Here is a 25220-nt window from a genome sequence, read left to right as displayed (position 1 = left end):
TTCCACTTTACTCAACAGGCTTTGAAGTAGGAAAGTCTGCACCTATGAATCATGGCATGTAAACAATTTGGCAAGAAGCAAATCTTTTAGGAGATAACAGGGGTTGACAATTTAACATAATTGGGCCTAGGACAGCATCCATAAAAGAGCTACCTGGACACAGCATAAGTTAGATGCGCGTTTTAATATACAGCTGGGTTCCCAAATTTCCAGTTACATAATAATTTGTTTGTAGGCCCAGCTAGTTCAGAGATTTCATGTCATTCTTCTTACCATACTGATACTCTCAGCCCCACTAAAATGACGACACCATTTTAGTGACTAATAATCTAGAGCAAGGAAAAAACCCAAATGCTTTAAATCCTCTGAAATTTTGGAACACAGGCTGGAAACTGGTATGAAACATTAACCTCTAACTTGAATATGTTGTGGGATTGTGAGCAGAGGGTAAAGCATTCAACCCCTGAGCAATAAGCAATATTGGAATTATACTAAGGCCACATGAGTTCCCGTAGCTCATGAAACCAAGTCAGGGAGTTAATTATTCTCAGCTGCAATCTAATACTGTATGTAATAACATTTAAAATGCTGACATTCTAATCATGTACACAGACTAGCACTTATTTCACTGCTTAAATTATTATACTGTTATGAGAAGCCCATACAATGGCTTCTAGTCAAGAGACCCAGGTATTAATGAAAAATTCAAGTTAAAAACACTTATAATTTTCAGGCTCATTTCCCTTAATGATGGACACAGTTCCAACTGGATCTCATTCTGGAAAGAAATATAGATAATAGGAGAATTTAGACAAATATATAGGCAAAGTGGTTTTGGAGCCTCGTGGCTGATAGAGGTAGACATTAGCTAAAGCAACAATAGCTTTGAATTGCACAGCAGGCACAATTATTACCAGCAGGGTACATGCTGTAACACAGAGCTGATTTAAAAAATGTAATTTAGAGCTAAACAGTCAGTGTCACCTTTAGATCTGCCCATCCAATTACAGGTAGGAACTCAATAGACAAATCTGAAAAGTCGTATGCTCCCCTGCCTGTTAAACTTGGGGTAAGCTGAAAAATACTGTATCTATCTCAGAAGTTTTGCAGTGAAGAGAGCCTAAAACAACTGGCCAGTCACCATAGCCCCAAGCAAATGAAACTGCTCTAAGGACAATAAAGGAGTCAATCTGCTGAAGCTATAAACCATTAGTGGTCAGGTGCAGATCACCGTAGCAAACTTTTTACTGTATGTTTTGAGGGCATTTTTTGTTGGTACCTGTTAGTCAGAAGAGAGGCATCAGATAGAGATTGAGCACCAACCACCCATCTTCATCACATGCTTTTCCTTGCCCCTAGAGCAGCAACGGAGAGCCAAATTCATCACTGGGAGAAGCAGTCATGACTCCACTAAAGTCTATGGAGCCATGCATGCCAATACTAGTAGTCAGTGGAGCACAGGGAGCTAGTTTCTGCCCTGCTTTGCAGCCTGTGTGATTTCAGTCTGGTTGCAGAGGGTGGACGAGAGGGACACAGAGGGCAAAGACAGAACACGTAACCATTTAAAGTGCTGTGTGTTAGAGGATTTGTGACATTACACAGAAAGACATTTTAAACCTAAAAACTATTTTAAGTGTTGCTCTGGGAGATCTTACATTTAGCTTTTATGTCCAAATGACCTGGCGCCAAGGAGACACTGAGCAAAGGACATAAATAAAACAGTTAGCTTTAAGTACCCGATCCTAACTAGCGTGAGCTTGCAAAACAATCTGTCTTAATTTTAACATCAAAACTCCAGTTTAATTTAACTGGGGTAAGAGAGACATTAGTTTTATTGTGAAATGCTACTCCATCTTTCAGGAAATGTGAAGCAAAATTTTTGCATGTGGACTGCTTAGAAGTGTAATACAAAAGAGCAGGTAACTTTGGCGTTCCTCCCACAGAATAAAATACAGAACTGGACCTAAGGTGCTGCACAGGTAAAGCTAATTTACTACTTTCTTGGGTAGGAATCACCCCTCGGAACCTCTCATAGCTCTCTGGGGTCTTCAAATAATGCAGGTTCATGTTTTCCCTCTACTGCCTCATTGTCGTCTCCCCACAGCATTCCTTGTACATACTATATCTCAGTAACCAATAGGCTCATTTGAGCCTGCATTCAAGATGGAGAAGACTTGAAAAATAGGCAGCTTTAGTTAAACTCTCCCAGGCTCATAAACCAGTGTTTAATCCTGTAAGAGGTGGTATTCCTGAGCACTTACAACCAAGTTTTAGTTTTTCCACTGAATTCAACTCAGTAGGAGTTATCACTGAGTAAGAATTTGCAGGATCTGGCTTTTTGCTTCTATCTTAAAACAACTACACAATTTACCTCTGAAATGTGAACATTTAGGGAGATTCCCACACAGTTGCCTCCAGTAGATCCTTCTAACTGAGTTGAGAGCATCTAAATGGAATTTTTCGATAACTAGAAAATTAGTACTTTTAACTGGCAGCTGCAGTTTTATAGCATCTAGTTTCTATGAAGCTTAAATGTGAGTATTTTAAATACAGTAAGATTGTTTTAACAGAAACTGCCCTACACTTTCATGTCACTGCTGTTTAAAAAACAATATGCTAAGGGGGAAATTACCAATGTAAAACCGGTTATGATTTTATCACTCATTTTCATCCATTGTAAAATTCTGGAGACACTACAAAAGAGGGATTTCTTTAGCTTACCTGTGTAGGATCCATGTCTTATATCTAAAGGGTCAAACCCATCTGGTTGCTTGAAGGAATTCAAACATTTGTACAGTCAACAAGCTCCAAGAAAAATGTGATTTTTGTATATAGCAACACTATCAGTGCTTCAGACTGCAGAGACATTTTCTTTTTTTAAACATCAAGTGTTTATGATTTGGTTCAAAAGTAGATTTCTCTAGGGTGTATTTTAAGTCTAGCTACCTCACTTATAAGATGTATGGATCAGAACTTGAGCTGATGCACATTCATCAACACCGCAAGCCAAAGGAAATTTTCTTGGGTTTAAGGCACCCAAAGAGTTTGCCTTCCACATTCCACTCCACCTGCACTTCCCTTCTGTGTAAACACTTTCTCAGGAGTATAGCAGCAACTGATACAACCATTAGGGTTTTAAAATGTAACCCTTCTCTTTCACTCATTTTACCTGCTTATGCTTTTTTTTTTTTAAGGTGCTACTAATTAGCTGATGTCAAGCATCTTCCCTTGAGTAAAATCAATCTGTTACAGCTTTTCTCTTAGAATTTTTTTTACAAGACACATTATAAAATGTACAATAAGACCTATTTTGCAGTTTTGATGTTAAGCACTTGCGATAGTTTTAGATCTGGATTTAAAGTTTTATAATAGGTATGTTAAGAGGAACAATCAAAGTTCCCTACTTGGGTTGAGAAGGCAGATTCCAGAGCAAGGAAGCCTCTGGTTATGTGTCCTACCCCATGCCTACAGCTTACACCTCAATGCTTCCTAAGGCGCAGACTCAAATTTATGGACTCCACCTCGAACCCAGGCTATAGGGGGCAGGAGCCTGTCGTGATCTTTGTCTGATTCAGGCTGGCTCTGGGCACGCTCTGGTTTGGGGTTTGACGAAGGTGGGTCAGGCTGCTGCACAGACATAGTCCTGCGAAGGTGAGTCCGTTTCCGCAGAAACTCAGGCTGGGAGTGCAGGCCAAAGCTTCCTTTCCTCAAGATCATCCGGGAGTTGTTCTTCTTGGGCCGTGAATGGAGACTGAATTCCAGCAAGGCTAAGTGCGCTGCGTAACCTTCACTGAGGAACTGGAGTGGAGGAAGGAAAGAGGAAAAACACTGCATTAATGATCCACCTGAGTAGACATCATATCAATGAGCAATCTGACAGACCCCCAGCAAACACAGCTCTTGGGTGGTGGTGAAGCATTCAGCATGCACTGCTCTCATGCCAGCTAATGCACAGGCGTTGCGTATTGACTAGGCACAGCTATGTGGTTCCTTCTTTCTGGAGTTTCCAACTTCCAGGTGACTAGTTAAGTCAAGGGCATGAGAGGCCAGACTCTTGAGATGGAGGGGACAAAATGGCTTTTCTACCACTTGAACTTATCTTCTCATACTTTGGTTGTAGGACTGTACTGTAATGAGGGCGGGATCTTGCGCCTCTCTGGGATCTGTCTTTCATACTAACGCAGAAGACCTCATGGGGAAAGACTGTTACCCATTTTGGCTCAGCAGCAGAGTTGCATGAAAATCAGAGTAAGGATAAAAAGAAAGGTCTAATTTTCCACTCCTCTAGAGCTAAGACCCCTTCCCCTCCTTCAGAGTGACTATACTCCTGATCAAAACACACGGATGTCTAATTTTGGACCACTCTGGCTAGAAGATGCTAATATTTAAGACGACATAGCTGTGCATCTTAACTTGTTCCTTCCATTCAGCCATACATTGTATGTGCAGCTGTCAAGCAACCTGCACTCCTCAGAGGCTAAAAACCTTTTGCCCTATTCTTTGCTGTTCATTCTTGCATGAAAATGCCCTCTTTAAGACCTATGCTGCGCTGGCCACACTCAAGATTTATCTTCACTCTTCATCTCCTGTGCACGTCCCAAAAGACACTGACTCTGTAGCAAGAATTACATACCTGACATTGAGTCTGGTATTTCTTTGTTGGACGTCCAACTATGTAGATCTGGGAAGGCGACAGACCCAAAACATTGTACACGGAAATATCCTTCATTGAGCCATATGCAGCACAAATTTTGATGTAGCACTGAAAGAACCAAGGCAAATATTCTTTTAATTGCACGTGCTCTGAATGGCTGACTCACAAATCTTACAGCAGGCATTTTCTTTGTGATGAAGCTCTAGATAAACTGATGTTATTGACCCAAATTTATAAACTTGTCTGATTTTTTTTTTTTTTTTAACAATGGTGTCTTACCAGTAAAAGTGGCAAGATGACTGAATGTGTTTTTAAGTAATTGCTGGGATTAGTGTGAAAGCCAATAGGAGTTGGGTGCTTAACTCCCACAGGCCTTTTAGAATATTTCTCCTTTATTTCTAGACACTGAACCAAAATTGCAATAAAAATGTTTCCATTTGAAAGGTCCATATGAGCAAGGGATACTTGGGAAGTTTGATCTTCAGAGGTGCTAAACATCCACAATTTATAGGAGTGAAAATGAGCCACATTTTCCCATTGGATATGAATCCAAACCATAAACATGACTGACCAGGTTCTCAAAAGCAACATAACCGTAGTCTGTACCCCACTGAGAAACCAGCATCATTTCCTGTAGCAACTAAGAGCCTTAAAGATCTCCAATCTTGCTTTAGGGGATTTTATGTGATCACAGCACAAGGAATGGAATTTAGTGAGACTCAAAAGACCTCCATATTTGTCTTATAAAAGTGAAGGTTTTGTTGCCAGGTTCAGGTCACTGAAAATTATCAGACATAGCAGAGGTAGCTACATAGCAAATTTAACCCTTCTGTCACCCCTCCAACGTGCTTCAACCATGACTTTGAGGGACCAGAATCCATGCAGAAGCTTATCAAACTCAGCCTGGATTTTTCCTGACTATTCATAATTAATACTGTTAGCAAATGGAAGAGTGCAGCCATTATCAGACATCATGTTGACTGGATTCTCTTAAATCAGGACAATAGCTTGGCTACGCACATTTGACCTTGTACTGTTCATAGCTAGTGGATTTATTTATATGCATCAACAAAATAAATAGCCTTGATCCAAGACCCTCAGAAGGCAGAGCAGCCTTTTTTGCACCTGAATGCTAGGAAGGAAACCAAGATACAGCAAAATACCTTGTAATGGACAATGGTCTTTGCCAAAGGGGAGGGTCTCTTCCCCTTGGAAGGAAATAACAATAGAGATCTGACTTTCCAGCAACTGATCATTTGATTTCAATATGTACACGAGCCTCTATTACCTCTTGCATTAGATTCCGGAGGAAAATAGTCTTTTGTCGTAGTGGGTCATGAACAAGCCCATCCGAGAAGAAAATCATCCCTTGAGGAAAGTTGTGCTGTGATAACCATGAGACCACTCTCTGCTTTTGCATATCAGGACGGCCAGTGATATAGATGATCAGATATCCCAGATCCTGCCAGTGGCTGTTAGAAGCAAAAGCAGCATGGGAGAGTGGAAAGCGGGGGAGAAGTCACGATTCACTTGAATCTTAATGAACATCTTTGCTGAACATGGAGCCAATTTAAGAAAAGCCAGGCATAATCTCTCAATAGGTTAGAGGCTAGCTGGATGGGGTCAGGTTTCGGATTTTAATAGCTAACATCCTGGTGGGTTCATGTAATAATTTGTATGCCTTAGGAGAAATGGGGAAGAGCAATAGGCAGACTTGTGCAAATACCGTTGTATAAAACACTGGGGATATTTCCAAATGTATTTTATCTTAAATATTCTGCACCCTGTGGATTCAGTCCTGCTGTCCTTAAAAATGGATGGAAATTTTGCCTTTAATTTCAACAAGAGCAGAATCACAGCCTGGGAAACTGAGATGCCCATCATTCCATTTTCAGGAGGGTTCAAAGGGCACTGAGTTTAAAATGATAGACCCCAATTCTTCGACCAGTGCAGCATTAACTGACTTCTTAAGTGAAGGAATTAGGTGGTTCTTAAAACTGAGTCTCACAGTGCTTTAAATCTGGAAGGTACAGCATGCCTCAGGATTAAAATTCATTATAGCATAAACTCCTCCAATATCTCACCAGCCTTCTTGATAATCAGAGTAATAAATGGAAAAATTATCCATTGACTCCATACGCTTTTGGGCCATGTTTCCCAGAGGCAGCCTTTTAACTTTGGTATAATTTACTGTGCAAATCATGAAGTTAAGCATCTATAAAATGTGTAAATATCTGTGCAAATCAGGTATAGCTGGATGTCTGAATGATACAAAAATTTATCTAAAGAATTACAGGCCTTAAAAAATGCATAAAATTTGTGAACAATCTAATTCTTGCATCCAGTTTGATCCCCTTTGTTAAAAAGGGATGAGGCAGGGACTCAAAAAACACCACTGTGTATGTGTCCCTTACCGGACAACGTCAACTGCCCCAGCTCGGACTTTGGGATCACTACCCATGATTGAGACACTCGCTGCAAAGGAGCCATCAATGCTAAACACCACACACTCCATTCCCGGGGGAAGCACAGTCAGGTAACTCAGTGCATTGCTCTGGTCGCCCCTGGAGAAGAAAAACAAAGCAAAGCATCAGAACTCAAATGCTGTGAATTACAACAAAACCCAGAAATGAGGTTTGTCTGGAACAAGGCATTCAAGGCTCCACATGCCTAATGGGACTCAACTATCCTGTTTCCACTTTGAACCAGAAAGTAGAGATGTTGGGACCCTTTAAGAAGCTAATTTACCAAGTCCACTGGGCTAAAACATTGAGATTTGCATAAATCTAATTAAAGTATTGCAAGAACAAAAAAAAAAAAATCACTGACAATACAATAGTGTTCTGTAGGCTTTGTCCTCTTTTGCAGCTGAGAAATAAAAATCAGCCTGGGTTTTTTAAAGCAGCCTAAAGATATCAGGCATCCACAGTTTTATATGGAAAAATGTGACGTGCATGCTTGCAAAAAGTCAACCTTACTACGTAACAGCAATGGACAGGAATTGACCATTCCTCTGTCCTTGTTTAATTGTGCTGAAAATGCTGGCACAGAAGAGTCTAACAAATTCACAAAAGGGGAGGAATTCGAACACTAGGTGCTTACTTCCAGAGCTCTGGCATCTGCAAGCTTCTACTCACTGAGTATTCTTTCACTGGAGTGCAGCTCTTAGGATGCCCACAAAAGGCAGGTGCAGAAATTCCACAATTCTCTTACCTTTTCCTGGCATATGAATCATGTTGCTCTGCAGTTCTGACCCAAGCCCTGCCCTCTTTGTCACAGTGAATGTTACAGCTATGGGGGAAATTGTATCTGGTGTTACTGGCAACATCTTGCAGGATGGATTTCTGCTTAGAAATGTGCCCGCATCACGTCAGGTCCAGGCATGATCATTTAAGGGTAAGGAGGAAACAGCTACTTCCATTCTAGCATGAACCATATTAAACCTGCAATCTAAGACCCAGGGAAGCAGAAGATTGGCTCCCGAGTCAGTTGCAATGTTTTAAACTGCAGACTTCTCAAAATAGACCTTAATTTGTTTTTAAGCAGCCCTATCTTCTCAAATTGATTGCCTGCTACTCTCCAATGGAATTATTACTAATTAAGAAAATATATATGTGGAATTGGAAAGCTGATCTTCCATTTGATTAGCTGTGAGGAGACCTTTAGTTCCATTTTTTAGAGGAGACATTCAGTGGAATCTGCAAGTTATTTCCCAAGTGGGCCTGAAGTTTAACTCTAAAGTGGAGTATTAAATTAAAACTTTATGTCAAAGCATTTAGCAGTTTCTTACTAAACATAAAAAGCTTTAGAAGCACGGTTGCCCCCATCCACACACTTAGGCACATTAATTTTATTTCACACATTTTTCCTCTTTATGCTTGACTCAGCAGAGGGCTTTTCATGAAACTCTTGAGAGCTAGGAGAGAGTCAATTGATTTTACTTAACTGAATTGTTGCTTTAAGGCTGTGTTTTTCAATTTAAAATAAGTCTGGCATTAAGTACAGAATTAAAGTGATTCCTTCAGTCAACCTGACATCAACAGATGAACTGAACTGAACTGCAGACTTGGAACACAGCAATACCTTCACTATTCATTTCAACAGGAGAAACTGGTCACCACCCTGAGGAATGCAGATCATCCTTCATCCCAACCCCACCCACAAGCAGGCTCTGAATTACCCAAGCTACACCTTTGCTAGGGCCTTTAAACAGCCCTGATCCCCTGCATTTACAAGACTAAACACAAGTTAGTGGAGTCCCACTGGCTGTTGTTTGTATCACTGTAATGTCTATATATTGCAGCTGAGATCAGGGCCCCATTGGCCTGGGCATTGTACAGACATATTAAGAGACCCTCACTGCCCCAAAATGCTTAAGATAAAAATAGGCAACGCGCACAAAGGGTTGGGGAAAGGAAGCACTGGGAAATGGACACAAAGAGATGAACTGACTTGCCCAAGTTTGCACAGGAAGGCTGTGCCAGAACTACCCCAGCCACAAAACCATCCGGTCTCCAGTATCTTATTCAAATCTGCAGTGATGGCTCATGTGATGTGAATGACCATTACGAAGCCCAGGGGAGGCTTTCCTGCTAGTGAGGTCTTTGTGGTATCAAAGCACTTTGACTAGTTTTACTCCTACAGCTTAGTATATTAATCTTAGCAATTAACCAACTCTGCCTTCGGTCTAGAAAATAAAATTAACAGGAGACTTGTCTCTCTAAAAAAGCATCACCCTGCTCCCCCCTTATGTGCATTAATTAAAAAAACGTTTTCAAATGGCAGCTAAGGATCACGTGTAGTTTGTTGCCAGTTATTATTTGCACTGCAGTAGCAAGTAGGAGCTCCTGTCATGAACCCCACTGTTCTATATGCTGTACAAAATGCAGCAAGGCAGCAATCCCTGCCCCAAGGAGCTTGCTGTGTAAGTAACCTCCTTCCCTCTGCTTCCGTCCATCCTCACTCATCTTCAGATCTGCCACTTCTGAGTACAAAAATTAACATATCTGTTTAGCGGGGGGTTGCCAAGAGGTCCCACCTCCCAGTGCAGATATCCTGATCATAGCCCCACAGTGAACCCATTTAACTGCTATTTGCCCCCATCCCCTCTGTCTGTCCACACAGCAGCACCCATTTCCACAGCTGGAACAGATACGTGACCGAACTCTGAATGCCCTCCATCCAGACAAGGGCCATCATTTGGCCTGCATTGTCTAAAAGCACAGGTTCTTTGTCTACATATCAAGCCCATAATGGTGGAATAAACATCTCCAGAGCAATAAATTTGCTCATTGTTGTGGACAAACAAAAAGTGTTTTTGCTCCATTTGAAGAATGGCACTCATGGTAAATGCAGTTTTCTGTTGGGTTTTTTGTTTGTTTGTTTTTTAATGGCATAACTCTCTTTGTACTAGGGAATCCCACACCTTAATTATCAAACATTGAAATCTTAAAATATTACCTAACCACCATTTTGATGGGATACACGCCAACTCTAAGCCTCTTCTGTTTGGGTATGTTGTAGGATATCCTGCCACTGCTATTGGTGATCTCTGTGTCGAAATACACCCACCTGCCTGAAGAGGGTTCAGTCATAATAAGGATATCAACCTGTAAAAGTACAAACAAACAAAAAATCTATTAAATTTGTTAGAATACAACACCCATCAGACTCATAGCACATGCCAGACTGGCTCAGACCAGTGAAATGTCCTATCTCTGACAAGGGCCAGTACCATATACCTCAGACAAAGATGCAAGAAACCCTACAGTAAATGGTTTTGGGATAATCTGCCCACTGGACAGTTTTCTCACAACCCCTCTGCAGTTAGAGGGTGATTTATGTCCTGAAGCATGAAGGTCTATTTTTTAAATTACTAGGCTCAATCTTGCAACATACTGAGTACTCTGGACTCCATCTTGCACAGCACTTAAGCAAACAATTGCCCCTATTCAAGTCACCAGGGATTACTTTTACACAGAGTGTGCTTAAGTGCTGTGCAGGATTGGGACCAGAGTGCTCAGCATCTTGCAGAATCGAGTCCCTAACTTCATATATTCCTGTTATTCCTATAAATGTCCAGTTCTCTTGGCCTGAATGATGCATTGTGGCAATGAGGTTTGAATACAATTACATGCTAAAACCCTTTTGAAAGCTTACAACAGAAGTGTTATCAAAATTTACCCTTCCCCCGGCCCCCTCCGGCTGCTTTTAGACTTCAATGTGAAGTCATAGTTCTCATATAGACACACAGCAGGATGTTTCTGAGGATTTTGTTTTTCTAAGTCCTGAAACTTTCTATGGCTCACACTGTTCATTTTGTACCCTAAGTGGATTCTGTATCTGAATCTTTCAAGTACCCCCTTAGCACAAGGAAGCAATGGGGAAAACATGGGAAGTTTTGATAACAATAAAGTGAGAAGAATCATTTCTCTGCAGACAATCTTCAAAGAGTAGTGGATCTATAAAGAAGAGATGCATTTTCTTTAGTGAATTACAGCTTGAACTTTATTTTATTCAACCATTCAGTTCTTCCTTTTTTCTTTTATAAAGATGAGGAAGCAATCTGTGGTGTCAAAGTAAAAAGCAATTTCACAGAAAAAGCAAACACACAAACTCTTTGGTTTGCACTCTCAAACAACTTTCCTCTATCATATCCATTCCACAGCAAAGACTTTATGATGGGAACATAAAATGCTGTTGATTGCTATGTCTATTCACTGTGCCTCAGTTTCCCCATATACAATGGAGATGATGATGCTGTTCGATCCTTAAATGAAAGGTGTTATGTGTAAGTGCAGAGTGGTACTCTTTCATTGTGAGATTTGACACACACCCTCCCCCCGAATTAGAACGTTAACTACACTTGTGTGAGTGAAAATTCCACAGCCCAAATGAATTCCTCAAGGGAATCTGAATGTCAAACACTTCTTTTGCACCATTAAAGGCACAAGATTCTAAGGACCTTTACGAACGACAGAATTTTATTACATCCTAACACACACTTTGCTTTCCCCATTGCTGAAATGCAGCCCTTTCTGAGGCATGAACGCAAGCAGCAAGGCAGACCAACATCAGGGAGGGAAGTGTTGTCAAAGGACAAAGCCCCAGTCTCATTAAAGCCCTTACAAGGAGAAAAAAAAAAAATCCATAAAATAATACACCCTGGGCCTAACCTCTGCTGGTGTAAATCAGCATAGCTCTGCCAAAGTCAAGAGGCTGATTTACACTGGCTGAGAATCTGGCCCAGCTTTCACATGGAGCAGCTGGGGGCTCTTGTTTCTAACATTTTCATTTGAACATGCAACACTGGGCTTAGATTCTATGGTGGCATAAATTAAAGGCTTAGGCCCTGATTCAGCAAAACTCTTAAAGGAGCTCTGCTGAATTAGAGCATTGGATACCATGGTGATTGGCACTCTAGAAACCCCCAGCTTCGACAGAACAGACATGGAACTCCACTTATCTTCCTCGGAACTGGGGTTAAATTGACCATAATAAGATTGCACGTCCAATCAAGGCATTTCATGGCTGAAATCCTGGAGTCTCCCTTGCAGGAGAAAATGGGATTTGGGGTTACATTTAACAGAAGGACAAACTCCAACATTACCCAAAAATAGAGTTATATGTTGTGTGGCCAGTCTGAAACTATTTATGTTACAGTGCACCTCCCCAGAGAACACCGAGCATGCAGAAAAACGCATAATGAAAGAGACACTGGAAACAAATAAAATATTAATAAAGCATGTAAAATGCCTTTGAAACATCCAAATTAAGCATCTGACTGTGATCAGAACAGCATTTGGTTTAGCTGCACTACCTTCTCCCTCACTCATCATCCCTGCATGAGTTTGTTTCCGTACACATCTTTATAGCTTAATAAGTAATCTCTCTCCAAGTTAGTCTTTTTATGTCCTTCTCCCACCACTGTACTTTGGGTTATACCAGAGCCATACATTTAAATGGCAGTAGTGGGTCTGCAGTCTGAAAGGAATAAACAAGGCTACGTTTTTAATCTAGTTAGTTTCATGCTTGTACCTGTTAGAAGCCAAATGTGTTCACTGTTACTGAAATGACAGAAAGTCAATGGGAATACAAATGAGCAGTTTGTAGAAATCCTAAATGGACTCGAAGAATTCCCTTGGAAAACAGAATATACGTGTAAGCTGCAGCACTATGCCTGGCAGCAACAAAGATATTCTTGCCCTTTTCAAGCATCTCAACCCCAGCGTGAGGTCAGTAAATATTCATCCCCATTTTACAGATAGGGAAACTGAAGCACAGAGCAGTTACATGACTTGTCCCCAAGGTGGCATGGCACTGTGCCAAGTTTAGAATCTTGGTCCCCCAGTTCTGTGCTCTAACTGGGAGGACTCTCCTTACTAGCATCCAACACTGACTCCTCTAGTGTATTTTTACACAAGAGGCTGAAAGCAATCATAGCTCAAAGAGAATTTTCTGCTTACTGATGAGAGCAACCTAAAGTGAAGCTAACTACATCCGACTCCCAAATCATGCATAAAGTGATGCTTATGGAGTGCTCAAATCACAGAATCTAGCTAATTTAAGAGTTGTCATCCCTCCCACGGCTCCTTCTCATGCCTCTATAATCAAAATCAGTATGGATTTCAAGTGACCTCCTTCTGTCCTCTGCGGACACAGTATACTTTGTTCTCTTGTGTTGCTAGCAGAACAACCCCAACTCCTGAGTTAGGGGCAGGATGTAGAGGCAGATCAAACACTTCGGCTAGACTAACTGCTGCTGCAAAAGTGCACCAGGGAGGGGGAGTAGATGGCACAGACAGCCAGTGATTCAGTTCTCTAAGCACAAGCAAGGGGACCTCAGGCGTGCCACGCATGAAAAGGGCCAGAGCCAGCATCTCACCCTCCCAGCACAGCCAGTGGCACTAAGGGAACACATGCTGCATCATTTTAAAGCATAGGTCATTTGCTGCTCCTGAAAATGCTACCTGCCTGCCTCAGCGCTGAGCAGACAGAATGCCACCTGGGCAGCACACATCCCCCACCCAGAAACGTGAGAGAGTGCAAATGGCACAATCTAGTCCTTCAACAGCTCGAAAGGCAGGGTGGTCCAATGGATGGAGCACCTGAATGGGACTCAGAGACCTGCATTCCATTCCTGGCTCTAAGTGAATTGCTATGTAGTGCTGGGCAAGTCACTCCACTTCTCTGCTTCCTTTTCCCTCCCACCCGTCACCGTCTTGCCTCTTTTAAGATCCTTGGGACATGGACTCTCTCTCTCTGTTTGTACAATTGTACCCAGCACAATGGGGCCCCTGTACTTGGGGCTCTAGATGCTACTGTAATATAAATAAAAAATGGTGTGGAGGGGGGTTACTTCATGAGCGGGCGGGAGTTCTAGGCTTCCTGAATGCGTAACTGAAGCCTTTTAATACAAAGCAAATATACTGTGAGACTGCATTGTTCATTCACATCCAGATAGGTCCAAAATATCAATTAAATCTACATTTGAGGAATAGTATGAAAAAGTAGTAATCAAGTTCTGGAGCAATACAACTTATGTGCTTCTCATAATGCCAGGGCTATGATAAAAATCTGCAATAAAGTTTGAGCAAATCTGTGATCTTATCCCCTGTGTCATCTCAAGTAATAGGGCTGTTTTAGAGTTGTTACAAACCAAGACACCAGATTGAAACAACGATCTTAACTAAATGTAACCTCACCCCACTTTGATAATTTAATTTATATTGGCACAGGAAAGGCTGAATTCTGCAATGACATCATAGTAGCAGCACATTCTTAGGAACTGTAGAGCAGAACAACAAAGCACTGTGTAGCACAGAGAAATACTGTTACATGCACACTACTCGGTCTGGAGTCAATATAAGGAGGCATATTCATCCCCTGCTGTAGCTTAATTGATTTCAATGGAGTTACTCCCAGGATAAATTTAGTCAACTTCCACCATGTCTTCAACCAGGAGTTCTCTATGGCTGTGTTAGGAAAAGCCACACCATTTTTGCCTTTTACAGTAATTCAGTTGTGGGGGACTTTGCTATTACATTAAAGGCAGAGGCGCAACCAGGTTTCCTAAGCTGCGTTTCCAAATGCAGTGGAATGGGGAACAAACCTGCATTAAAAAGTCATTGGTGTGTGCGCACACATAATTTTCTTTTGGAAATGTACCTGCAATCTGCCACCAACCCAGACAATAAAGATTGTTGTATTTGAGGGGGTTGGACTACAAGATCTGCACACCTCTTGAAATTAAATGGCACGTTTTAATAGTTTACTCTCCAGACATTTCACCTTTAACGAGCACTATATTAACCAAAGTTCACTATGCAACCAAGGAACCATTCCAACAATGGTAGCAGAAATTCAAGCTTCCTCCTACCCATGCAATGGTCCTAATTTCTGAGGGGACAACCTTTAGATATGGATATCTGGCACCAAGCAAATCTTAGCCTGTCTGCTAGGTTTTCAAGAAGGTGGCCAATGGTGCTTTTGAATTCTATAGGGTGAGAATCCAAATACTTACAAGTGAAAAGTGCATCAGAAACGCTTCCAAAGGAGAGTGACACAGTGACTAAATTAAATAGTTCTGGTACATGCAGTGAGTGCTCCGCATCCTCACTACAGTTATGTGACTGCCAGCATTCTATGCACGTGTCACAGCCAGGCTACGGGAACCAAGGTACCTGTAAGCACAGAGGCTCTTAGCCTTTTCCATACCAGGATCCCCACCACCTTCCTACCTAGCAATCTGAGAAAGGCAAGGCAGTATGACAGCTGGTTGTGACCCTCACATTGAAAACTGCTGCTGTGGCCAATTCTCTATCCAAGGTCACATGAAATAAAGGCTGTTTCAGAGTACTGGAACTCCAAGCAAGACTTCTTTTGCACTGTAGTAAGATTCTCATTGTGCCATGAGGAAGTCATAATACAGACTGATTAGGGCTTATGCCTGATAATTAGTCACAGTTGGCTTCTTTCGCTCACTTTCCCCAGTTTAGCATGCGTAGTGCCAGGGATTGTACTGCATAGGTAAAGGAAAAAAGAAATCTGCCCCACATCTACATTCTATGAAACAAAGAAGGGGCATGTATTTCCTGGTAGCTGAGGTATGTTAAATAGCAGTGAGAGCACAATGCAAGCTTCCTTTATGTAAACCAGTTATTAAGAGTGACTATTTAACTGCAGATGGTTTCAAAAGCAAGATGCCCGAGGTTAGAGTGCAAGCAGTAGATTGTGCTCGGAACCCATTATTTCATTCCTAGCCTGTGATTACATTCAGCTCAGCTGTGTCACGACCCTGCCAGCAATGACAGGGCTAGGGATGCTATCGGTTGCTTTTCAATAATTCAGCTACTACCACCACCTTCATTTTCTTCGACAAAACAGTGATAGTTATGCCATCACCTATTGTAAATGAAGGCTGATAACTCATTTAAGGAAACAACTGCAAGTCATTTTTTTAAAGCTATGTTCATGGTATTAAACTACACACATCTAGAGGGGACACATTTTTGTTTCTACAAGATGATGGTATAAGTGTAGCAATGTCGGACATTGTCATTATTTTCAGTTACAGGCATTTGTTATGAAATAAAACTGCACTGATCGTGAAATATAAATATGACAGAGCCACTGTACTGTTGGGCAACTCTACTGAAGCACAAAAAGATTCACCATTACAGATTGCAGTGAATCTGTGCCTATGTAATAAAATAACAACGAGCACTAGTATAATGTTTTTCATCGGCAGAACTCAAAAGCTCTATGCAAAGGTATCAGGATAAGCAGCACTGTCTCCATGTCACAGATGAGAAAATTGAGACACAGAGGCCAATTGTTTTACTTTACTTGAAATCATACTGCAAGTCTGTGGCTCAGCTGGGTACAGAACCCTGGTCTCTTGACACCCAGGCAAGCGACCTGTCCACTCCACTGCTATACGTCTCACTGCGAAATTCACTTCCTGGTCAACAGTGGGGATACACTGGTAGCTTAAGAACTTCTGTCCAAAATGCACAGCCCTGCCACTTGAGCTAAAGGAGAATCTCCACTAGGCTGCGGTAGCATTGTATTCTCTGCGTATCAGACACTAATAGCCATACACAGGTTAGTCACAATGTTTCAGTGGGCCTGACGTTCTACCCCAAAAGTGGGCTTGGGTGAACCTACCAGCACCGATCCTGCAACAAGCTCTGCCCCACCAGTGCTCCCTGTCTGATCAGGCCATACACACGCACTGGTATATTGTAGCTTAACGCTTGGCTTTATCAGCCTTAAATACTTCTATTGTATGAGACTTTTGGAGCAGCAATGGCCCCAGCTGTGTCACATTACTACTCTGGTGCTAAAATTCATCTTCAGGCTTCCTAGTTTCAGAGAAACATCACTGATGTGACTCCCCCAGAGTCCCAGTTCCTTTATCTGAATGTCTCACCTGGGGGATATAAATTTTTCTTCCATGATTTGCCACTGCTACAGAATTCTCTCTTTTAATTCTTGTTCGGGAAGTTAATTCTGTCTCCAGTAGGTGGTGTGATAGGATGGAATGCTTAGTAATCACTTCACAGCTGATGCTCAGCATCAACCGGTTCAGATGGCCCGGAGCGCATAAGAAAGGTGATGGGTAGAAAAGGTCAGCTATCAGAAGGGTTGTTTCAGCACATGTTTGCCAGTGTGACAGGAGATACTCAACATAGTCCCCATCACTGTGGAGTCATCTGTGGTAATATAGTTAAGTGTGCTCAACATGTCACCACTAACATTAATTTGGGGAAAATGATCCACAAAAGCTCTAGCTTTACCTTTTCACCTGTTAAAGCGACCATATCCAGGGGACCATACATAAACCGCCCAACCAGTATCTGAGGACCATCTTCGGCTGCAATGACGTCATTTGCTCTGTGATTGGCAGTTACATTCTGAAATGAAAGCAAAAGGTTAGTATTTCCATGTTTTTATGCCTTTGGTAGGCTTTGTGTTAGGTTGTTTGTATTATATTAGTGCCTACACCCCATCAAGGTCAGAGATGATACACACACATACTAAGAGGTAGTGTCTGTCCCAAACAGACGGATTATAATCTACATAGATGAGGCAGACAAAGGGCGGGAAGAAGGGAATATTATCCCCGTTTTACAGATGGGGAATGGAGGCACAGAGAGATCAAGATTGGGATTTTTCAAAAACACATGAATTACTTAGGAGGAGCCCAAGTCCCATTGAAAAAAATCAGTGGGACGTGCTCTTCTTAAGTGGCTTAGGATGGCATTTTCAAAAGCACCTAAGGAAATTGTTCAAGGTCACGCAAGGAGCCTGGCAGAGCCAATAACTGAACCCATCTCTCCTGAATCTCAGTGCAGTGAATGGCTAACCAACTACAAAAGCAGTTTCTCCTCCTTTGGTGTTCACACCTCAGCTGTTAGAAGAGGGCCTCATCCTCCCTGACTGAACTCACCTCGTTATCTCCAGACTGATTCTGGCCTGCATATTTAAACCTGCCTCTGGAAATTTCTATTACATGCATCTGACGAAGTGGGTATTCACCCACGAAAGCTTATACTCCAATACATCTGTTAGTCTATAAGGTGCCACAGGACTCTGTTGCTTTTTACAGATCCAGACTAACATGGCTACCCCTCTGATACAGTAAAGCACCTGAATCACATCATCTCTCCAATGTTCTGGTATTGTTTATTGGTATTGTAATAGTATCCCGAGGCCTCAGCATGCTGCGTGCTGCACAGATCCAGACAACCTTGTATTTAAACAAGCAACCCTACTCCCTGGGGTTGAAATTCTGCCCTGGCCCTTGCAGAAGGCTAGGACAAAGCACATGAACCACTTAGGCCTTTGTCCTTGGAGAGGAGAATCAAATCCAGCTGTCACAATTCCCAATTCTCCCAGACCTTACTTACTATTGGACCCCACTGCCCTGGTAGCAAGATTATGATTGAGGACTAGAAATCACAGTCCCCGTGTTCTCTGGTTTAATAGCACTGGGGAGGGATAGTTCCGTGCCGTAGCCACATAAGTAAGGAGTCAGAACATTCGGGTTCTATTCTCAACTCTGCCAAGTACGCACTGGTCACTACCTTTCGGTTCTCTCACTCTGAAAAGCAGGACAGATGACCTACCTCACACCTGAGTTGGAGAGCTCTGACTTGTCAATCTCTGTGTTTCTGAGAATTAAGAAGCTAGGCAAGGGCAAAATGTTATGTAACCAATATCCACTATTGGTTCCACTAAGTGAATCTGAGTTTACAGATCGACCTATTGTGCTTGGAATTATGTTGCTTTAATTTTAACACCATTTTTGTTCTTTTATAGCACTTAAGGTGGTTGTTTTTGTTGAAGTCTCAGAATTCTGTTCTTTTAGTTCTTACTTTTATACGCTCGCTGTCAGTAGGATACACACACACACACACACACACTCCCTCCTTCCCCTAGAGATACTTAATGCTTTTCAATTCTTTACTAATCTGCAGTTATGCAACAATCACCTGCAGGTGAGAGAACTGCATTCCATTTTAATTGTTGCAAGGAAAGACATGTACCTGTATCTGCTCTGGGATGATACATGATACGTACTCTGAGCTTGACGTGTGTCCTCTTGCGTAGCCATTTCTCTCGGGGATTGGAGGGGCTTAGTGTTGCAGGGTCCAAGCTGTCATTTTCCTTGACATTCACATTTTCATACCTCATCACCTGAAATGAGATTAATGTTATCACAAATGATGGGTAGCCTCCAGATTCGTCGTAGCTATGCTTGGTAGGGGAGGAGAAAGCACAGTGTTGCAACAGTTTAGCTGTGTTCCCCAGATCATGTGGCAAGAGTACGGTAGAGAAATGGATAATCGGATCAGGAATATTAATGTACCTGCATTGCATTCACCTTAAGTGTCAAGCAAGCAGAGGATGTTATTGTATCTGCACAATGCATGTTAGCAGCTGGTTGTGTTGTTTTCCAGTCACAATGAAGCAAATTTATTCCTGCTTCAGACTCAAATCCTCACAACCCACAAAAGCCAGAGTAAACAGTTGCAGTGTTACATAAGGATCGAGGATAGTTGCATGCTCTCCTCCTGGGCTGTGATGCCATCCACAAAGCAGTCACATGATGGCTCATGGATCATAGTAGCATTTGCTGCAACCTTCCCCTTTCCTTGATGGTCCTGGTGGCCATCTCCCTGATCCCATTTGCACTGGCTTTCCACACCTATCCCCCATGCGAGTGGTTCCACATATTAGGTCCATATGCAGTAGCATGACACAACAATTCAGTCCAGTGGTTGAACATGCGAAGCTTGATTAAAATACAAGCCTAGATCATATGGGAGTATGGCTAAATGTCAGCACCCAACAGGGAGCTGTTGTGCTCTCTGTGGTGCTAAAGGAACAATCTACAACTTAAACAAGAGAAGGTCTGTACTCTAACTGGCGACCGATGGACCATGGATAGCATGAGGTTACTTCTGTGTAAATGAGCAACTGGCTCACCAAGCATAAACCTTCAGTTCAGCCTCCTCCACGAGCTAATGTGAAATGGCTGCTGTTGGCTATTTCAGCCTCCATATGGATATCATAACACTCCTTCAACCTGGTGTCCAAGATTCCCTCTTGATGGGCATTTAATAGAGAGAAGCCAAACCCTGAACCCTTTAAGCCAATCTGATGTCCCCAGCCTGATTCACACTGAAACGGAAAAGTGCCTGTTGAGACTGAGATGTCCCGGCTGCCTAGAAGAGATGGGTGCCCAACTTGCTTGGGTAGTTTTGAAAATCTCAGCCTTGCTTTTGTTTTAAATGTATATTTATATGCAAGTTAGTGAGACCCACAGACCTGCCAGTGCAGCCGCTGCTGTCTCAAAGAAAGGTCCTCTGAATAAATGCCTGCTATATACAGCCCCGTGGCTTTCAACTGGAATTAGGGGCCTGACAGATTTACAAGAACACCAAAGCAGGTTAGGCACCCATCTGCAACTTTAGATGCCTAAATACCAGTGTATATCTGGCCTTAAGTGATTTGTTTAAAGTCACACAGGAAATCTGTGACAGGAACAGGAATTAAACCTAGGTCTCTGAGACTCCAATTCAGTGTTCACCGCAAGGCCAGCATTCCTTTCCAGTCCAGGCTAAGCAGCTATTTACTTGTAATGCTATGTTTCCAAGACAGTTGTTCCAATGGATTGGTTCCTTGCCCATGTCAAAGTACATCAACAATCTCAGCAGGATCACCTGAAGAACCATCTGTAGTTATTGGAACAACTGACTAACCAATTCATTGTCCACTGTTTTTTACCTCACCCGCTTCACAGACAGAGGGGTTATTTTGAGAAGTGACAGGAATAGCACTGGAGACACAAGGTGGGTGAGGTAATATCTTTTATTGGACCAACCTCTGCTGATGAGAGAGAGAAGCTTTTGAGCTCCCACAGAGCTCTTCTCTAGGAATGGTACTGATCAACTTTGCTATCTCCCTCTCAGGAAAAGGCTTTAAGGGAACCATTGAAGAGCACTCAGTCTTGACATTTATAAAATATAATGTGTCATGAGCAGAGAGAAGGGCATTGCAAAAGTGGGGGCAGAGGATGAGGGGTGTTTCCTCTCTAATATTTAGAGGTATGAGAGGAAGAAAAATATCTTTTCATAGAAAATGACATGGTAACATTCAGCCCACAATGATTTTTTCTTCTCCACATAAAGACAGCCAAGTCTTGCTGACTTTCCTCACATGGCTACACCTACTGGAGTTCTTTTGACTCATACAAGTAGTCCTGACAGGCTTCGGAAGCCTTTCACCTGAAGTTTATATCTGTGCTATTTGTTGTCTTAACTTGCAAAAAATCTTATGGGGAAAACAAACAGGAAAAACAAATTCGCTAATGGAAAGATAAGTACATTTCTAAAGCAAAGTACAAGCAGCCCTGGGTAGCCCATGACTGGCTTTAGAGAGGACTCTGGGGTTTTAGTTTAGACAGGGTATTTATTCACTAACACAAATCCCATTCACCATGGGCATTGCTCAGCCAAAGACAATTTGGCCCTACAGAATGTTCATTAACCTGAATCTGTATAGAGGCAGAGTGAACAAGTTGTACCTTATTACCTAGTCATTATACAGTGCTGTAAATCTACATGGTACTTCAGAGACATGGTCCCTGCCCCTGAATAGCTTATAATCAAATTACACAAGAAAAATCACATACACGGGTCAAGATACAGCACAACAGCTCAGCTGCACGCTGGGGGACATTGAGGAGGAGTAGGTAGGAAGGATTGCTTGAAGAGAAGTAGGAATAGGGAGGGATTTGAAAGAGGAAAGGAGAGGGTGCTTGATAGAAGAGGGAAGAGCAAGCCATGATAAAAAGGCATAAAGTCCAAAGCTGGAGAAGGAGATGGAGCAGTAAGACACAAGCACTGGAAATGAGAACAAATTGTGTGTAAGTGTCTGCGTCTGCAGAGTTGAAAATCAGGGACCTGAATTCTATTACTTGAAGAATTATTTTCTAAAAATAAAATTCTGAATGTGACCACTTCTCTGCTTTAAGGAGAGCAGCAAATCTATTATTCCTTTAAATGGAGATTTGTTTTGTTTAAATGGGTAAATTCTTCTTTTAACCGACTGTGATGATACTGTTTCTAGCAAAGTTTACTTCAACTGGCCTTGAGAATTCCACTGTGGAGAGAGCCTCTGACCATTTATTGCCAAGTTTGTGCTGAAATCCTCAGAAAGATATCTGCATAACCTCTGAAATCTGTCTACCGTAGGTATTTCTAAGGGGCCCATTACCTTAATCTCTAATGGGGAAGTTATGAACACTGGCTTTAAGCCCCTGATTTTAAGCGCAAAGGGTGATGGATGGCATGCTTGTATGAACTTTGCCCAAAAAGTACAAGTTACACTGAAGTTTGCAGTATCTGATAGATTGTTTTGCTAGACACAAACTGTGTATATGCATGTACCTACACACACCCATATCCACAATGTGCACAAGCTTGTCTTGCATAGTTTTCAAACTACTCAGACATTCTGGCAATCAGACTTTGAATCAAACCTTGAATAGCAGTAGGTTCGAGCGGGGGGGCGGGAAGGGAGGCAGAGTGAAAAATAAAGAGAGACACTACTAGGAACGTGGGGGAAGGTAAAAGAGGCGGCAGAAAAAATTGAGTATTGAAAAACAAATAGCATATACAGGATGTCTACCTCTGGCAGCTTAGCTTTGGATTGGAAGTTTTCTTCTATTTTTAGTGCATAACACCAGCTAAAAAGATAGGCTTGTGGAAAGAAACCGAATCAGCATGTGTGGGGGAGGGGAACATTTGACCTGGGGAGGAAGGTTTACAAACCCCAAAATTAGAGGGTCTTCAAAAGTTGAACTCTGAGGTTTTTCGATCTCAAATACACGTAACGGCTATGCAGGATGTATAGAAAGAGTAAATGATAAGGGCAAACACAAGAAACACTTCCCTCCTCTGTTCAGAAATGGTAAGTGTGTGAAAGTCTTTCCATTGACTTCAAGATTGAGATTGGCTTTAGACTGAGTCCCAGATGTATCTATATTACAACCGTCCTCTGCCCTGGAATAAGGAACATGATAATGACATGTTTAACGGTCATTGGTTTCTTATGAAAATGCACAGGATTCTGTTCAAACGAAATGGCATGAAGTTACCAAATCAGTGTAAGCTGTAGATATTTTTACGTTCCTTCTTCCTAGGCAAATGATAGGCTGATGGGGACACTTCCTACTCACTTGATTAACTTGAGGGATAAGGACTGCACTCAACAAAATGCAAGGACCCATTGAAAAAGGTGACTGTTGAAGAAGAAAAAAAAACAACTTTCCAGATCTTGGCACCAGTGTCCAAGCTAAAAGGTCCCCCTCAGTTCTGATAAAACCAGAGTTAATTAAAACAAGTATACATTGATACTGTACAGGGGCAGGAATATATAGGCTTTGATTCAGAATCAGCTGGTAAGCTACTGCACCAACTGGAGGCAGATGACTCCTCTGAGAACTTGCATAAGAATTTCGCAATGGACTTTAGTGCTCCGTTGACGCAGTTTATTCATGTTACGAAGCTCTTTGGCTGGACAATAAACGTCAAAGAGAGACATTAAAAACTCCAACTGTTTATGTGTAGTGTTTCTTTGGTAGCTTCTCTGGAGCCAGTGGATCTCTTGCAAGTTTTGCGTGTACTTTTTTCTACCTAGGTGTTATTAAATCTGTGTGGTAACTGGAATTCCTGTTCCAAGGAAAAATGCACATTTCCAAAAAAGGTTTTGTTACAAATCTGAATGAAAAGTTGGAAATGTGCAATTTTCCATGAAATAGAAGTTGTTTTTTTTAAATAAACCTTATTTAAGAAGAACCAAATGGAAGTTTTCAACATGTCTGGCTGGGCAGCTGGGGATCCAGAGAGCTGAGCAGGTAGGCCAGCCAGGCAGTTGGGGAGCTGGGCAATCCAGCGAGCCAGATGGGCTGGCAGGAAACCAGACAGGTAGACTCTGTAGAACATCAACAGATCCCAGTTGTTGGCAGGCGGGATTGAACCTGGGACCTCTGGACTATATGCATGAGCCTCTACTGCATGAGCTAAAAGCTAAGGCTGTAGAGCAAACTCATTAATATCTCTTTCTCTAAGTGGTATTGGTGCCACTAGGAGGGACAGAACACCACAGCCAGGAGGTGTGTGTGTTACATCTGCATCAGCTGAATCGACACGTCCCAAGGGAAAATTTTGGTTCCATCAGATCAGCATTTTCCAGATGCTGTACTCCTCCATCAGAAAATTTTCAACCAGCGCTTGTATTTATACTGTGCTGATCACCATGCAAAGAGCACCTACTCCTCATTTACACTCCTTAGAAAATCCTCTCCCAGGTAAACAGAAGTCAACTGACTCTTGATAAATAAAGATACAACACACACATACTAATCATGGGGTCAGACTAATGTCTTCGTCACTTGGAGCCTATTTTATCAGGAGTCAAAGGTCAGACTCCTCCATGCCCTCCATATAAACATAGTATCCAATTAGACCAACCTATTATTTCATCCAAAGTACATCAGTGCTGCCTGATATCAACAGCATATTCTGTTACCAAAGAGTAGCGATTTCAGTGCCATATTGATGATGCAGACACATCTGATCCAAAAATACAACCTTGATTAAAGCCCAGTAACTTGCACATTAAATTACTATTTGTATCCTTTGTGCCTATTTTTAAATGCCAGCTTATAACAATTCATCTCTTCTTCATTTAATATAGTCCTTTTCATCTTCAAAGAGATTTGTAGATAACTATTCAGCTCTCACTGCCGCTTGTTCTGTATGATCTCCCCTCCCCACCTTTTGGGTGGTACCCTAGGGAAGCCAAGCGGAAAGGGCAAATACCTTCCCAAAGATCAAGGAGGACATGACAAAACAGACTGTAACCCACATCTTACTTCCAGTCCTGTGCTCTAGCTATGAAAGTATCCTTCTCTTATAGTATTGTGGCAAATTGCCGGTACTGTTCTGCTGGGTCTCGCGCTTTCTCTTCTCTGGGGTAGGTTCAGGGCGCT

At 42.0% G+C, this 25220-nt stretch overlaps 1 protein-coding gene across 3 annotated transcripts in view; it reads right to left on the bottom strand.

The window, feature by feature from the left end:
- Positions 1-3477: 3477 nt before the first annotated feature.
- PITPNM3 (PITPNM family member 3) overlaps positions 3478-25220 on the bottom strand; it is a 344601-nt gene continuing 322858 nt past the window's right edge. For all 3 annotated transcript variants that reach the window (XM_075074008.1, XM_075074009.1, XM_075074010.1), the window contains 7 exons: positions 19241-19357; positions 17455-17571; positions 10115-10263; positions 7069-7218; positions 5943-6126; positions 4634-4762; positions 3478-3798 (listed from right to left, as the gene is read on the bottom strand). In XM_075074008.1, coding sequence (XP_074930109.1) covers positions 3490-3798; positions 4634-4762; positions 5943-6126; positions 7069-7218; positions 10115-10263; positions 17455-17571; positions 19241-19357 — 1155 coding nt within the window. In that variant the 3' untranslated portion in view covers positions 3478-3489. The remainder of the gene's footprint in view (positions 3799-4633; positions 4763-5942; positions 6127-7068; positions 7219-10114; positions 10264-17454; positions 17572-19240; positions 19358-25220) is intronic.

Source organism: Chelonoidis abingdonii, chromosome 20 (genome assembly GCF_003597395.2).
Source record: "Chelonoidis abingdonii isolate Lonesome George chromosome 20, CheloAbing_2.0, whole genome shotgun sequence".
NCBI lineage: Eukaryota > Metazoa > Chordata > Testudines > Testudinidae > Chelonoidis > Chelonoidis abingdonii.
The sequence above is the reverse complement of the archived record's forward strand: the minus strand, read 5'-3'. Positions and strand labels throughout refer to the sequence as shown.